Here is a 17546-nt window from a genome sequence, read left to right as displayed (position 1 = left end):
TTCGTTATATGGATTTTTTCTTTTTCAGATTTTTCCCCTTTGAACCAACGAAAATGTACGGCACATGAAAAAATATTATCTATGCATAAAATACTTTAAAAATAAATTTATTTCGTGTTGTGTCAAATGACCCCCTGGAGTGGGGAAAGAGAGGGGATTACAACTCTCGATTTTTTCCCCTTGTCCCCATGATTTTTGTACGGCGTTGCGGAATAATGGATTAAAAGCAGTATAGCAATAGTATGACACAGATGCCGTACATGGTCAAATGACCAAATTTACCCCCGGTAACTCTCGGAAATTAAATAAAAATTCCGACTTGGTGGACCAACATTTTTGTACGGCACTGAGCGGTTTCTTATTATTTTTAATGGATCTATCGATGGTTAAGAATGCCGTACAAAAATATATGACCAAAATTTACCGAGTCTACCTGTACTTTTCAATTCTCATCTGCACTCAGTTGGACAGCTTACAAGTGACGGCATAGTGATGAATCTTATTATTTTTTGCTCTTCTTTCGTTCTAGATATGTCCCGTGGTGGTTCATTTGACCCATATTTTTTTCATATGCGGGCTTGTAGTCTAAACACGCTGATATTGAAATGCTGCTTTAATATTCAGGTTTAGAATTCTATTCATTGCTCGTTGATTGATGAGAAAGTCGTCGAAGCCGAGGCGAGATATTTGCCTGAGCTCATTTGTAATTAATATTGATTTTATTCAATCATTCATTCATATAAGAATTGTTGCATATAGATTATAGACGCTGCTATACTAAACTTTATTCTATTCTTATGCTATACAAAACTTTATTCTATTCTTATTCATCGCTTTTACATATTTTTAGTATATAAAATACCTTCAGTTCAGTAGTTGCGTGATAAACATTCATCTTTACATCCATGATTCATATCTATAAACTTTCAGATTTCACTATTAGATTAGATAGATAAGAAATTGAGCAACTCTATTCGTCAATCTTAATTCCAAATACGTCTTTACCCCCGCGATGTCAAAACTAACGCTACTATAGGGAAAACTAGTGGTGTAAGGGGTAGATGCATTATACATCTGTTTCACTGATCGATTTTCTTTAGGGACAAGTAGGTGGTCAGCCTTCTGTGTTCTACCAGGCCGAGACATTTTTTTTTTCGTCCCCACCGGGAATCGAACCCAGGACCCCTCGGTGCTACGCTCACGCGTCAAACACTGTACCAAGGAGTCGGTTCTGTCTTTGTAAAGAATTATGATTTTTAATAATAATAATGGGCAGGCTGCGGCTGCCTTTTGTCCCACAACACGTTAAAATTCTCAAAAGAGCCTCTGCGTGTTGGATCCGTGTCCCCACGTAAGCCTTCCAAAGATCCGGGTACCGTCCTTCTGGTGGTACCCGAGTATTATGGAACTGAGAAACATAATAATAAACACTTTATTGCACACACAAACAAAAAAAATATACAAAAAATACAAACAAAGTAATATAGAGCGGTACAAATAGGCGGCCTTATCGCTAAGAAGCTTAGCTAAGAAGCGATATACCTATTCCATATTTAGAATAATGAATAATCCGTTTTATCTATGTTACCGGAAATGTATGAAATCTAGGAATTGTATACAATTCCTAGAAAATGTGTACAATTCCGATACCATTTAGGAAATGTATAAAATATTGTTTAAAAAACTATTTAATGCATGCATATCCTAGGAAATGTATAATCTTCCTAGGAATTGTATAGAATTCCAATATCGTATTAGGAAATGTGTAAAGTAAATGCTTTCTGTAATAAAACACGTTGTTATTTTTTTTTATTATAGCTCATATTGATACAGTCATACCGTGAATGTTATGTTCATATTATTATCTTACTAATTAACATTAAAAAAATCAACTATTTACTTTTAACGTAAATATCACAAAATCAACTTATATTTATTCTTATAAAATCAAATTTTCATTTGGCAAGTAATCAGTCCCCTCGTCCCGCTGTCCCCGCGAATATTTGGCGCAGTCGGATTGTATAATCCGCCGTATTACATTACGGCTAGCTGTTTTAATATGCCGAAAATTCGTCTTTTTCCAAAATTATACAAAAAGACGGTCGCGAGCCGACGGAGCCCCACTTCGTGGGGCTCCTATTTCTGTGTAGTTTTAAAAAACACGAACCTAACCTAACCCATCCCCTTATCCAAACCAAAAATCTCTGATTACGAATTATCGGCATAGTTACTACAAAATGCCGACCGTTTGTAAACGGCCAGATTATATACAATTTGCCTGAGACATATCAATATCTTAAATGTTTTACATTTCCGATAGCTATTTAGGAAATGTATAGATTTCCTAGGAAATGTGTATAAAATAATTTATTTCACACATTTCCGTGCGATTTTAGGAATTATATACATTTCCTAGGAATTGTATACAATGACGGATTACATACATTTCCGGTAACAACTATATCAAATCGTTCGAACCACGGCATGAGCACCACATTTATATCATTTCGAAAACAAAACATCGTAGGTATATAATGACTCACTCACATTAGCAATAAAGTTATATTTACATATTATTTATGTATGGCCTATGGGTATAACCTTATATATAATATTAAGTTAAGCTGACATTTTGTGACATCACAATTATGACGATTTGGAACAGTGCTACGGCACATGCGTATTCCTCGAAGCTATCTCGTCTCCTCGCGTCACAACCTTGGAGCACTCCACGGTTCAACACAGCTGTCGCTATCGGGGCTCTCGGCCGACGTCAGACGACGCGCACCGAGCGCAGAGAACGGAAGGGTTTTACAAAATCGCTTTGACAGTTTATTTGGCGCGATTACTCATTCTTGTACATTTGTGATAACAAAAACATAACATTCCTACCTTTGTAGATTAAGAAGTTGTGCGTGTTAAAGAAGTGATCAGTTTTGGAAGTGACTATTTTGCTCAAAATTATTCGTTCTTGTGTTTTTGTTAAGTGTCAGTTTTTCGCGTCATTTGGATTAATTCACATGATAATTATGCACGAGGTTAATAATTAGGCTACAGGTAACATAGCAGTAGTTAATGCCAAGCTAGGAAACGGAATATCATCCCAATACTTTTTTTTTACGTATTAATTTTTTTCATCACCAATCATCATGAATCATTATTATGTTTAGTTTTAGTCTGCCACACAAGTTACGATTTCTTAATTGTTTTATGCAAATTACACAGCAATATTTGAATGCTGGGAAACACATTCTTTTGTTTTGTTAAATACTTCCTTTTATTTATAAATACTGTTAAAATTAACAAAAAATAAATAAAAAATTCTACATATTTATGTAAATAAGGCTGGCTACAGACCTCCATAATATTATCATGATATTTTTCGGCATAACCAGGCAGGGAAATTCAATAAAATATAATATAGAATATTTTATAAAGTAGTGGAAATTGGCAAACCAGTTAAATTCCCTCTTTTTATGCTTTATATTTTACGTGTGATAACTGATACCTACTTTATTATCATTTATCAGGCCAGCCTACCCTAGAAAACATTTCCATAAAACCGCAGAGCTCTGTAGTGTTCATTGTTATAAAAGGGTCTGTCACAATAAAACTGCAAAAGAAATCTTTTGTGCACCTGACGCCTATCTTTACGCCACCTGTCTCTCAATTCTTGATAATTTTACCAGACATACGGTTCAGTTTTCGTTGATTTGTGAGATAAAAAGCAACTGACGCGCCAGGTGTACATTATAAAATTCCAGATAAAGGAAATTGCTTAAAGCTACTTCCAAATGAATATTTAAATTTCGGTGAATGTTCCAATACAGGATGGGAGTTGCTACCTACATGCCAGTATGGTTATACATATTTCACGTATATGTGTACCAACAATGTTTCCAAAGGATAGACAGCTTATAATACAATGTTGTTTTTTTACACGCTTCGACCTTCTCTCGCTGGCCTACGCGAGTCGGGCAATTACCTAACTTATAACGTATTCTGACTTATGATATACATTATACGTATATTACCTGACGTATAGTATCTATGTATTATGTATAACTTTAAAACTCAAAAAAATCGAAGATTTAGTTATACATACCATAGTTTCTATTCGGGAATGTCACCGGTGTCGTTTCTTCAACTTCCATAAACCAATTATGTATTTTGAATACTCCTTTATTTGAAGTAACAAAAAAAAATGATCTTCATTGCTTCAAAATTCCTGAATTTATATATAATGATATACGTAATATCTATATTATATGATGGATGTTTTGAATAAACAAATATTGATTAGATGTTTTGTTTTGTAACGATACATTTTTATATGAAGCTGTGATAGTGACTCTGTCTGTCTGTCTCTTCTTCACACCGCAAGCTATGAAATGATTCAGTTTTTATCCCGGAAATCCTAAAATAAATAAATAAAATGTAGCTTACATCAGTTCGAATTAATTCTATTTCAAGAATAAAAAAACGAAAAAAAATCATCTCTAAAAATTGCAATTAACTTTTTTTTTGTTTTTGCATCGATACGCATCTTTTTTATTTTTGTTATTTTTTAACACAGGTTTGTGTTAATATTGTGAACAAAGCATTTTAGTGACTTAAAATTGGTAGATCCCACAGAACTATATCGAGAAGATCCCTAATCGCTCATATTGTGTACCTATCAACTGAAAAGCTTGCAGAACAATCAATATTACAAGCTGACTGTAGAATATCTGTGTATAACATGAGGTATCAAACGTACGTCACGGTGTGTCACAATGAGGATGTCCCCTTATTGTCAACATTGCGATTTGCGAACTACCTACCTAATACATATTATACTTTGATACACGTACAAGGTTATTGATATAGGTAGTCGTATTTGAAAGTATGTATTAATTATATATGAAATACCTACCTATACTGTATATTCAATATTGATATGCTAGGCACCTAAATTTAGTTACTCGATTTCGTCATTTTTTCTTATGTTTTAAGTTTTAACACTTTTTGTTTTAAAGTATGCAAAGGTAAACATGACAAGTTCCACGAATCGTATTTTGTTCCAGCATTGTATGATTTATAGTTATCAGATATGTACTCATAAAGTATTATAATATACAACGTGTGATTGCAATCTTCATTGTCAAACCAATTTGATTCATTCTTGTGTTCGCGTTATAGGTAGATAGAGTAGCTTGTAATTTAATTACCCATGAACGTACTTTAGATAGCGAGGATATTTACCCATTATACTTTAGTCCTTACTTCCGACTCCAATAAAATAATATACAGGGTGTAATCGTTAAGTGTGCACAAGCGATTATTCCGTAACTATTGCAGATATCAAAAAACTTTAAACTGATATCGAAAGTACTTAACCTAATGAGTAAAATGGCCATAATAAATTTTTAAAAATAAAACGAGAAATAACCAAAAATGTTACATTAAACGCTCCCATACAATTTATTTCCCATACATTTTGTATTCATAGTAGATTTTCGAAGTGACGTCCTTATTGTGCAATACAATGAGGAGGTCTATTTACAGTTTCTTAATGAACTTCCCTCCAAATTTGCGAAGTAATTAAAGCAGAAAACCAAAAAAACAAAAAAAAAAGCTAAAATCTTTCATATTAAATGTATAGGTTGATCCAAAAGTAATGATAATTGGGTATTTCCTGTGCACATAAAAATATAAAATAAATGTTTTATGCTTGCTCATGTAATCACTAAGTTATCACAAAAAAATTATATCTACAGGCCACGTTTCCAAGTATTAACATTAATTTTAATGTGAACAGTGCGAGCCAGAATGTTTCCCGACGAAAAGAAGAAACAACGATTCGACATTTAGAGGGTGAATTTCTAAATTTTTAATGAGATCAGGATAATTTTTTGTCACGATTTGTGACCATGGGCGTTACCTGGGTTCACCATGTTTATGCTGAAACCAAGAAACAATCAATGGCCTGGATGCGAGCTTCCAAAGTGACGGTGAAGATTTTCAAAGTGAAAATTAGTGGAATAGATTAAAGCCGTAGTTTTTTGGGACGCTGAAGAAATGTGGAATATTTTAAGAAGGTAGCCACTACTACACAGGGCTCTTACTACACAGACCAAATTAAAAGATTGCGGGTAGGTTAGTAAGAAAAAAAGACATGGCAAACTTCGGTCTTGAATGTTGGTTCACCAAGACAACGCACCAGATCACAAAGCGTCAGTTGCGATGGCTGCCAATCAAAAATCGGCTAGTTAATTCTATCTCTTACCTCGGCACAAGAAACACCGTCGATACAAGAAATTTTAAGACGACAGCGAAGTGATGGCCGATTTTGAGGGGTTTTGGTAGATGAAGTCAAAGTTTTTTTTTCAAAGTTAAGGAAAAAAAATATCGAAGTATATTATCTAGTTAGAAGACTATCTAGAGAAATACATAATTATTTTAACTGTAATGACCTTGTTTAATATTGATTATCATTACTTTTGGATCAACCCATGTACATGGGATATTCATATCTCATACTAAATGTATGGGAGGGTTTAAAGTTAATTTTTTAGATATTTCTCGTATTATTTTTAAAAATTTATTATGGCCATTTTACTCATTAGGTTAAGTACTTTCGATATCAGTTTAAAGTTTTTTGATATCTGTAATAGTTACGGAATAATCGCCTGTGCACACTTAACGATTACACCCTGTATACCATACTAACCAGAAATTTAGTCGTTTCAGTAACGAATCAGATAAGAGTTACATTTTATAACATTTTGGTCGCCATGTCAACTAATGTTATGTATCTGTAAATGTACACCTGTTTGACCGTACATAAAAAACTGGTATTTTAATTTTTGTTAATAAATTAGAGCACCATATTTCCGTCGCTTGGCATTACCTGCTTCGTGTGACATAGTGCAGCGCGAGCGGTGTATCGTTTGCGGTAAATATTGAGTGTGTGATAAAAGACATGAGCAGTGATAACGGGCCGGATGATAAGTCAGTGAAGGGGGCTGGTGGATGAACGATGCTGGTGCGGGGGTGTGCGGGGGGAGAGCTGCGGCACTCGCTGTCGGAGCGCACCAAGGCCCTCGCGGCGAAGTGCCACGCTCTCCGGTCGCCGGCACGCGAGCAGCGCAGTGCAGAGCGCCGCCGCACCAGGCATCGCAAGTCGCAGACGAGGTGGTACGTCAAGGTTAGTTGCGGCTCGTTCTGGTGCTCACCGACATTACATTATCAAATCCTTCGTTTGATGATTGATAAACAGTGTTCGTGGAAAACATACAACAAGGCAATATGATGTGTGAATGATTTTCATCATAAAAATTGATGAAGTACATTATATTTCCTTTTGGTGACTAATCATTGAATATTGTAGATTATGACAAATAGTAAAGTTTCTGAATCACACACATATCACACATAAACAACCACAATAAAGCGAATAGTCATATGATAGCATATCAATCGTGGTTTATAAACAGCAATATGATGTATTTATTAGTAAACCCATTGAAAATAAATCAACTAATATTACCGTTAATTCAATCAAATTTATTGTTTTAACTGTATAATTTATTTTTTCCTTTCATACTACACACTAAAAGGTAAAAGGACGAATGGGATATAATAATATTCCATTTGACTGCCTAGTTGAAACTCATCAATGTACGCGGTACTAGTGGTAGGCAGGTAGTTAACGATGCAGGTCAAGGCATGAATTATGTGAAAGAATTCAGGCCTGCATCTTAACATGGTTCCGCATGTAACAGACTGAATATATTTAAGCAATGTGTTTGTTATTACAATTAAGTAATTTGTTTACTTTCCACTTTTAAAACTAATAAACACAAAGCAACCTTTTTACAATGTTTGTCTCTATCTGAACGGAACAGGATTATTTTTTAAATCCAGTAATGCAATTTGATTGATGTTTTGCAAGAGATCTAACTAACAATACATGTACACAAAAAATGTACAAGATACATTCCATTTGATTTTTGCCCGCAATAGTGGTTTTGACCGGCAACGAGTTTTGACTGTACATACTACAGAGTACTAATATTTATTAGCTACTAGCGACCCGCCCCGGCTTCGCACGAACTGTGCAATATACTAAATAGAAATACACTACAGAAAAACTGTGAACGTTGTATATTTATAAAAACATAGCGGCCCGCTCCGGCTTCGCACGGGTATAAAATAGATAGCCGGGCGGCCGGCCGGAACCGCCGCAGCGTCTTTCCAAACTATACAAGGCCAGTACGCAACGGTGTGAAACTAATCACGTATAGTTTGGAAATATCTTTTTTACAAAGTTCTTCCAATCTATACAACAGCAGTACGCAAATACTCGCATATGCTTTGTAGTGAAGTAAGTAAGAATAGCGTCCCAAAATATACAGCGCCAGTACGCATGCGGACTAATCGTGTATGTTTCGGAGTAAGCGCGGCGTCTTTCCATTGCTCGCGTTTATATTATTGTATTGTTGTTTTGAAATCTATTATTAAAATGCATGTGTATTGTGTATACATATAATGTTGCGTACTGATCGTATATTTTTTGTATCGAGGATGCTTGTTTCTTCGTTCCCGACTATACTACACGACTTACAATTGACAATATACTCCAGTCAGTCTAGACATTCAATTCACAATAATTCCAAAAGTTATCAAACTTCGGTCAAGTGAATGGTACATTGGGACGACAATAAATCCCATTTTGCAACCTTGTCCGCAGTCCGGAACTGCAATTAAATTATTTTTTGCTGTATGGTCCTGAAAAAAATTCCAAAAGTTCTGCAAACTTGGGGAAGTTTTCGATATAATATTTCATATCACGTATTAAATTTGCAACCAATCTCAGTGTACGGAACATCTTTTAATATTGAATATTAATGTTTTTTTTTTTATTAAACTGAATGAGGTTGCAAATTTGTAAATGCACCAGAATAGATGTTTTCGAAGTTTGCAACCAAGTTCCAAAACTTTTGTAATTATTCCGAGACCACCTTACTCGAAAAAATGACCACAAATAAAAATAATTATAAATAAACATGTTCCGGTCAACGAAAAAGGTTGCAAATTTATACAACCGTTCGGTATATATTTCCGATATCTGTGTTAAGTTTGCAGAACTTTTGGAATTTTTTTCACGACCATACAGTACAAAAAATAATTTAATTGCAATTTTAACAATGTTCCGTACACTTAGATTGATTGCAAATTTAATACGTGATATGAAATATTATATCGAAAACTTCCCCAAGTTTGCAGAACTTTTGGAATTTTTTTCACGACCATACAGCAAAAAAATAATTTAATTGCAATTTTAACAATGTTCCGGACTGCGGACAAGGTTGCAAAATGAGATTTATTGTCGTCCCAATGTACCATTTACTTGACCGAAGTTTGAAAACTTTTGGAATTATTGTTAAATTCTCGATTTTCAATGTCGATTCTGACTGATCTAATAGTGCTAAAATGTAAAGTCCAGAAGAGGACGGTTGCGAGGCGACGGAGACCCGCTTCGCGGGGCTCCTATATTTGTGTAGTTAAAAAACACGAACCTAACCTAACCCATAGGTAACCCTTATATCTGTTACCTATTTATTTTTCTAAGGTTACCTAATAATATTTTTATTCCATATTTTACTGAATCAATCAAGAATAATAAAAGTAGATAGATATAGCTGTACAAGTATTTGATTGCCTATATATATTTATTATTTCGCTCACGCGTAAGTTTTGTAGTAGGTAGGTACATATTTAGTTATATTTTGCGTACTGGTCGTGTATAGTTTGGAACGAAGAAGCAAGCAACCGCGTTACAAATTATACACGATCAGTACGCAAAATTCGTGTATATATTGTAATAACAAACTTAAAAACAGCATTACAAAGTATACACGAGCAGTTTCCTATGGTTGCGTTCTGGCTATGTATAGTTTGGAAATACGCACCGCCGCAAACGCTACGTCTCGCAATTTTTAAATCTGTAATATCTTCGAAAATATTCACTTAAATCATACGGTGTAAAGGGCCATATAGATCTATATTAAATGAACAATGTATTCAAGGTATTTAATTGGTTAATTAATGCTGTATTGGTTAAAATCGCATCGAAAATTAGCCATTATTTGTCGTAAAAAGTAAATGACAAAAAAAGTTATTGTGGGTTATCCATAAGAGATAGACATATACCATCGCGGACTTTTCTGTAGACCTTTTCAATGTGTATAATACTTAGTACATTATTTTGATAAAACTCGTAGGGTTCAGCCTGCGTTTGCAATGTAAGCGGAAAAAATGTAATTTTTTACGACATCACATTAGAAACCTCAAAAATAACGATACTTCTCCACTATTTAATTGATGTTATTATACATATAAATTATAAACCTTCCTCTTGAATCACTCTATCTATTTAAAAAAAACCGCATCAAAATCCGTTGCGTAGTTTCAAAGATTTAAGCGTACAAAGGGACATAGGGACAGGGAAAGCGACTTTGTTTTATAGTATGTAGTGATGATGTATAGATAATTAATGATAATCCTAATCGCCACAACATTGGTATAGATTTGCTAGATCTTTGACTGCTAAATCCAATATGTTTTTTCATATATGACATGTGCTCAGCAAACGAAGGTCACGACTACAATACGTGTAATTACACTAGGTCGAGGCTTTCAAGCGGACAAGCATGTGGTGTTTGTGAAACGCAAGCCTCTACCACCCTCTACTATGCATTGCTGCAAAATAATAGAAAGGTTAAAACTTATACTGACTTATACGAAGTCACCAAATATAATTGAATATTAAATTCAAATCTTACGATCGTTTTATAGCGCCTTTATAATGTTTCTAATTTAAAAATATTTTAACCTAACCAAATCTTCTTCATTTGTGCGGAAAGCAATTTCTAAATAACCTTTTCCTTATAACAAGGAAACCCTCTCAGGTTTTGCGTGCGCCGTTTTAAGGGCTTTAGAGTGTACTTTCAGTAAGGACTATCCTTTGTATGCACATTTTTATAGACTTTAAAAAATACGAGGGAAAAATGTTTAAAATTTTATTAAAAACGTTGAAGCAGGAAAACGACTGAGCAATTTTTAATTATGCAGTTACCTACATACATGGCATGGTAAGGCATTATGTCTATACAACCGATATAATACTGTAAATTGTAAAGCATGAAAATTTAAAAAGCCATCCAAAACTAAATTCTACTTGCAAAGTTAATAAAATGCGTGTTACGAACATTAAATTTATTGTATTTTTACAAGTTGTATTTTTTATGTTTACCTACAATTTTTCGTTGTGCATGTTATTTATTAGCTGTGCGGTGTGCCCCTGTTTCGGTCACAATCGATAAGCAATATGTCGCATTCGATGTCCCCCGAGTTTCGATCATTTTTCATTGATGATCAAGTAGATACTCAACTATAGCGCAGCAACAGTCTACCTAGAGACAACTTGATAAAACGATCATCCAATACTCAAATTATCATATAGGCAAATATATCTTTAAATTTTACAATTAATTGACGTGGGGTTTAAAAATGCACACAGCACATATTTACCTAATGACTAATCACTGCTGAAACACTACGTAAGTAATTCAACAACTTACCTCTGAATCAACTGTGCCCCGTGTCCAGTTGACTATTTTTCTTTTATTTTGTAATTACTTTGAATGAAGTTGAAAGAAATAAGTAGGCAGATCCTGTAAAATTCCAAAAGTACGCGCCCTCCATAAAACGAATACACATAAAATCACCGTATTTCAGCGATATAATAAAAGTAAAACTAGGTTTATAGATTATAATATGTATTCCTTCCTACTTTTAACTGTTGTAATGTAATTTTGCCACGAATGTATTGATTCGTCGGATTAACAGGTCAAGAGCACTCTGTCCCTGAACAATGAGCACATTATTGTCAATGAAACCTCGACAGTAATTCCGAAAGCGTCAGCTGTCTGTGTGTGATACATATATTATCTATCGAACCAAGTATATCTTATATCTAGTTCCATCGTATGTGCAGTTATTTAAAATCTAGCAATTCATTGGTGTTTTTACTTGGGCCTATACATATATTGGGTATATATTAATTTCGTCGCAGTGGATAATGCGTAATACGTATACAAACATACAGAAAATAGTAGTTTATTTTTTTTGCTGAATTAGGGGCGATTAATTATTGTGTAGTTTTTTTTTATTAAATCTTTGAATAGATTTAAGTTACAAAAAGTATTATTATGCTTTTATAACAAATGCCCCTTTTTGCTGCTTCATCGAGAGCTGAATTAATAGATAATACCTTAATTTCATTAAGCATGATGCGATTATATATTTATTATTATTAGTATATTTAATTTCAGACGTCACAAATAATACAGGATTAAACGAAACCTCTGAGGCTTATTAACGTTATGGGGAGAATGTTAGAAGTATTAGGTAGCACTAATCTTCATTATTTACTAAACCAATGAGAGATCACCTTAATTAGAGACCGTTCAGGACGTTGCCATTGCTTGCTGTATTATCGATTTCAGAGGTCTAGGGTCGTCGACCGCGTCTGTGCTGTCTCAGCTGTTTGCACTATTAGTTGTTGGATTACTTTATATAAATTAAAATAAATATCATAAGCATATAAAATTATAAAAAAGGTGTATACTACATAAAACATAACTTAATCAGATTGAGGTGGAAATTTTAAATGTAACAGTTCCTTACGTCTTACATTTTATTAAATTATTATAATTAATGAACTATCTCCCGCTCTGGTGAAAGGAAATAAGCTCAGGATGTAGGAAGCAATAAGTGTTGTATTAATGTGAAACTATCTGATCTAATTAACGCCGCGCCGCGCCAGCTGCAGCGGTAATCTGAATCATGTAAGAATCGACATTAAAAAAATTATAATTATTTATTGAATAGACATTACTAGTATTTGGCCCCTTTGACTATTATTAAACATGAGGCCTGTAGAATTTGATATTTTTGGTTTTATGGAATTCAAATGCTTAATAAATATATAAATTATATGAGGCCTGTATCTAATGTTAAATTGCCCGAACAAACTGAAACTTTTGGATTCCCTCTGAAAATTAGAAAAAGTTAAAACCATATATCAGCAGTTTCTATTGCAAACCATTATAAAATTGACTTATAAGTTAAGTATTCAAAGATAACTTCTAGGATATTGCACCCGTATAACAAAAGTTCCATTATTTATTCGGTTCACGGTAGTAGTTCGCAGAGGCTTTGGATATCGTGCCAAAGGAAGGGCCCGAAAGCGACCAAGCGCATCCGTCATGCTTACTGCCTGACAGTCTCTAGTGTCCTTAGCTAAATTGCCTTCAACAAATAAATATATGGTTGCATACGGTATTGTATGCGACTCATAAAAAGAAACTACTTTCTTAGTAACGCGAGGTAACGCGTATGTCATTTTTGGAACGACGACCTTTAGATTGTCATGAAGTACTTAAGTCGATCGTATCTACAACTATGTTACTTGCCTACCCATGAATTTCAACATTTTGTATTATGTTATATCAAATATTATATTTTACACGATTTGACTATACATAAAATTTGTTTAATTGCATAAAATTCACATTAGCATGTTATTTTATCGTGTAACTCAAAGTGAAAACGTGTTCTTTTTATAACCTTACTTTCTTTCCGGGCGCCGCCGTTTTGCTTAGAAGATGTTTATAACAAAAAGTTGTATTTTATGTTTTACATTATTCTGCATATACAAATACATATAAGTATATTTTTGTTAGAAATCATTACCTATTTATTACTATTACTAGGTAGATTATGCGATTACCTATAACAAAATAGAAACGTAGTTATGTGTATCATCTAAGTTATACTTCTTTTTGCCCTTCAAACGGAGGAAAACCATGTCTTTTTTGGCGATGAAACTGAAAAATAGGTTGCAGGGGAAATGTACGAGTCAGATAGCGTAAATTGTATGACATCTGTTCTATTTTTAGGTCTATAAAGTACGGACTGCTGCCGCATTCATGCTCGATCGATATTTATTCACGGTACCTCAATAACATCCTCAACAAATATGAGTCAGTATGATGTTTATTTGCTGAAATTACTCATATTGTATTCTATTTTGTATTTAGTGCGCAAACTTTCTCAATTATATAAAAAAAAACTAATCTCCTCTTATAGTAATTTATATTGTAAATTGTGTTTCCTCTTGTAGGAAGATATTATATACCTATGCAATGCCTATGCATTTATACTCGAAAGTTTCTGACAATCTTGGTTAGATTTTGTGGCTAATTAAATTATCTTCAACGTTTACGTTGAACGTCATTGCTCTCAAATTTCATCAATCTGCGTAAAACACTAAGCTCATTATGTATTTACCCTGTTATTCGCATGACTTATTTTATTGTTCGTGGGGTCATCAGAGGTCAGCCAATGGCGTCGCCGAGGCTGCTGGCGCTGTGTCAAGTAAAAATAGTAGACCTATACTTTTTAAATTGAAGGAATTGGATTGTAAAGTCAAATAAATGAAATAGATATTGGTTCATTATTTGGATTTGTTTTTAATTATTTAGTATAAACGTCAAATACAAAACTATCGCTCAAAAGCTAGCTTGACAGTTCAAATTGCTTATAAATTGTTTTTTATATCAAATTATAAAATGAAATTAATCCATACTAATATTATAAATGCGAAAGTAACTCTGTCTGTCTGTCTGTTACGCAATCACGCCTAAACTACTGAACCAATTTGCATGAAATTTGGTATGGAGATATTTTGATACCCGAGAAAGGACATAGGCTACCTTTTATTGCGAAATATGTACCACGGGCGAAGCCGGGGCGGACCACTAGTTAATTATAAATATAGATATTGACGCACTCACTTAATTTAATGAAATACATAGAATGAATTTTATCTTTTAATGAAAAGCTTTTATTAATATTTTATTTTATCGTACAAGTAGAAGTAGATTAATGATGTATTTGCGTTTTGTTGTTAACTATGTTCCGTTCTGTTGACCTGTTTCCATTATTTTGTTTCGGTACCAAGCACTTATTGTTCTAACCGTTGCTTTTTTAAAACCACCTGTTGTGTTTTAATAGAAGGTATTGTCGATAAGCATTGGTTTGTAACTTGAAAGTAAAGGAAACACGCGACCGACTCGTTATGCAAGCTCTACCGGTAGTATCCAATATTGCATAATATCATTTTAAATGCAGTATTAGAAACGCGATCTATCAATAGTTTTTTGCTATGCAGTATGTCATTGGCATTCATAATAGTCTTAAGTTCTTTACTGTTCCTAATCGAAAACAAGATACATAAAAAACGGAAAAGATCCATGGAAAATTCAAAATACGTAAACATTTAAACAAGGACTATTAATTTCATAATCTTTATGTGCTTATCCTTAACTTGACTCAGTTTACGTTACAAAGTAAATAATTCATAACAAGAAGTGTATTCATGTGCTATATTTATGCAATTAACACATAGACACGTCATTGACGTGCTCTATCGGTGTTTTTCACGCGATCTCTCTACGAGAGAGCAGTCTTTATGCGACCGCGATACAGTTGCCTACTTGTGTACGGTTTATTTTTCAAAAAGAAAAATTTCACTGAGTTTGCGCACTGTTACTGCAATAAATTTAATAAGAATAGGCAATGGCATTTTCCTCAAATTGGCTTTAGATTGTTTGTGAAGTAAACAGTCGATACTGCAATGTGACTTTAACAGGATAATGCGCACAGAGTTCAATTCAAAGTTATTTGCTCCACATTAATCATGGTTTCAGTGTGTGTGACGAAACGGTAACAATCGTGCGTTAGTAAATAATGAAACGCAGAAGCGCTTCGAGTGTCAAAGGTGATAGCTGGACTGAGATATCGAATAGTAGTGGATCGTGTATTTAGCGGGAGGAAACTCGCCGAGCCGGATATCTTCTGCAAGTGTGCCGCGCGACTCCGATTTCACCCGCGTCACGCACGTTCGCAGACTTATGTCCGACGTTTAATCCAATTACTATTTATTAGATTTGCATGTGTATTGTTTTGCGGTGCGATAGTGAAAGTAAACGCGATGTACAGCTGAGATAACTGACGTCGGCCGTGACGACATGGGCCATGTGGAGAATATGCGGCGTCAGTAAAGCCGAGCAGCTACTGTTGTCTGATGTCATTGATGACGATTATGTAAGATACCAGCGTATCTAATTGTTGCCAACATAATATATATACCTACCTTTATTATATATACCTTTGTTATCTACTAGGTATGCATTGCACATACGAATTAATAAGTGTAATGCAACAGTACACATTTATATCATTGTTGTAATCGGTACACGTAATTTAATTTGCGATTATATAATAGCTTCAAATATATGTAAAATCAAGGTAATAAGTTGAATGTTTAAGTTCTTTTTGCATATGATGAATAAATTCACCTATGTAATCGTGTAATACCTAGGAGGAAAATATATTATATTCTCCTACAACTTTACAAGAGCGCTGAGTAACTACTAAGGAAGCACATAAATACTATTTTCTTGAAAAGACAAATAAAACTTTAAAAATAATGTACAGAAAAGTTGATCTTTTCATTCATCATTGATTAAAAAGAAAAATTTATGTACCTATGAGGCTCATATTTCAGGAACTTATATATTCAAGACATTCGTTTACATTTGGCTTTTTTATTTTGGTAATCATTAAATAGGTAACTGGTATTAATTATAAGAACCACTATGTCTATTAAAAAAACTCATCAAAATCTGATGCGCAGTTTAAAAAATACATAGGGACGGACAGAATTTGTTTTATACTATGAAGTGAAAACGCTGAAATTTTTTAAATGAAATTAGTGAGACATTATATTTTATTTTTTAAATAACTTCTAAAATTATCTTTCGTTAATAATATCACACCCTTTATAATTAATAAAATTGTTCTGATAGATAAATGATCTTATTTTTTAGATAAATAAAAGAAGAAGTAATTCACACCTTTAAATTATACCTACTAGGCACTAGCTTTCCACCAGCAGATTTCCTCGCGTAAAAAAATCTCGCATAGTTTCCTTTCCCGTGAGCTTTCCGGGATAAAACTATGTACTACTAGGTATCCTATATCGAAGAGACAGACAGACAGAGTGAGACGCATTTATAATATTAGTTAGGAAGTTAGATTTCGTTTGGAAATACATCACTTCTCCATTAAACATTGATATGGACATTGATTCAATAATTGATTCGTTAAAGTAATGAGATTGTGTTTTTTTCCAGCAGCCAACATGGCGGTTGTGGGGCGAGGAGCGAGTAGATGGCGCTATTTACACGGTCTACTTGAAGAAAGTTCGCTACCATCGGCCCACGCGCTGCGCTTCTAGTGTAAGAGAAACGAGAAAGCATTTTACTATATATAGTTTATTTTAAATTTTGGATTATGGTTGATTGTTGAAAATAGATATAAAACGTAAAACATATTTCAAAAATTAAGATTTTTATGTTTATAACTGTATA

General features: G+C 33.8%; 1 protein-coding gene across 6 annotated transcripts in view; it reads left to right on the top strand.

The window, feature by feature from the left end:
* The window catches only part of Rgl (Ral guanine nucleotide dissociation stimulator-like), a 33507-nt gene that overhangs the window by 9619 nt on the left and 6342 nt on the right, over positions 1-17546 (top strand). Inside the window, exons 1-3 of one of the 6 annotated variants that reach the window (XM_089703180.1) lie at positions 2787-3057; positions 6911-7189; positions 17310-17414. In XM_089703180.1, the coding sequence (XP_089559306.1) occupies positions 7022-7189; positions 17310-17414 (273 nt within the window). In that variant the 5' untranslated portion in view covers positions 2787-3057; positions 6911-7021. Of the gene's footprint in view, positions 1-2786; positions 3058-6863; positions 7190-15586; positions 16219-17309; positions 17415-17546 lie in introns of those variants that run through there. The other 5 variants (XM_089703172.1, XM_089703196.1, XM_089703190.1 and 2 more) reach the window with 5 other exon arrangements.

The sequence above is a fragment of the Colias philodice genome, chromosome 2, assembly GCF_061535455.1.
Source record: "Colias philodice isolate Cphi_HAF_F1 chromosome 2, ilColPhil1 Martin Lab GWU primary, whole genome shotgun sequence".
NCBI lineage: Eukaryota > Metazoa > Arthropoda > Insecta > Lepidoptera > Pieridae > Colias > Colias philodice.
The sequence above is the reverse complement of the archived record's forward strand: the minus strand, read 5'-3'. Positions and strand labels throughout refer to the sequence as shown.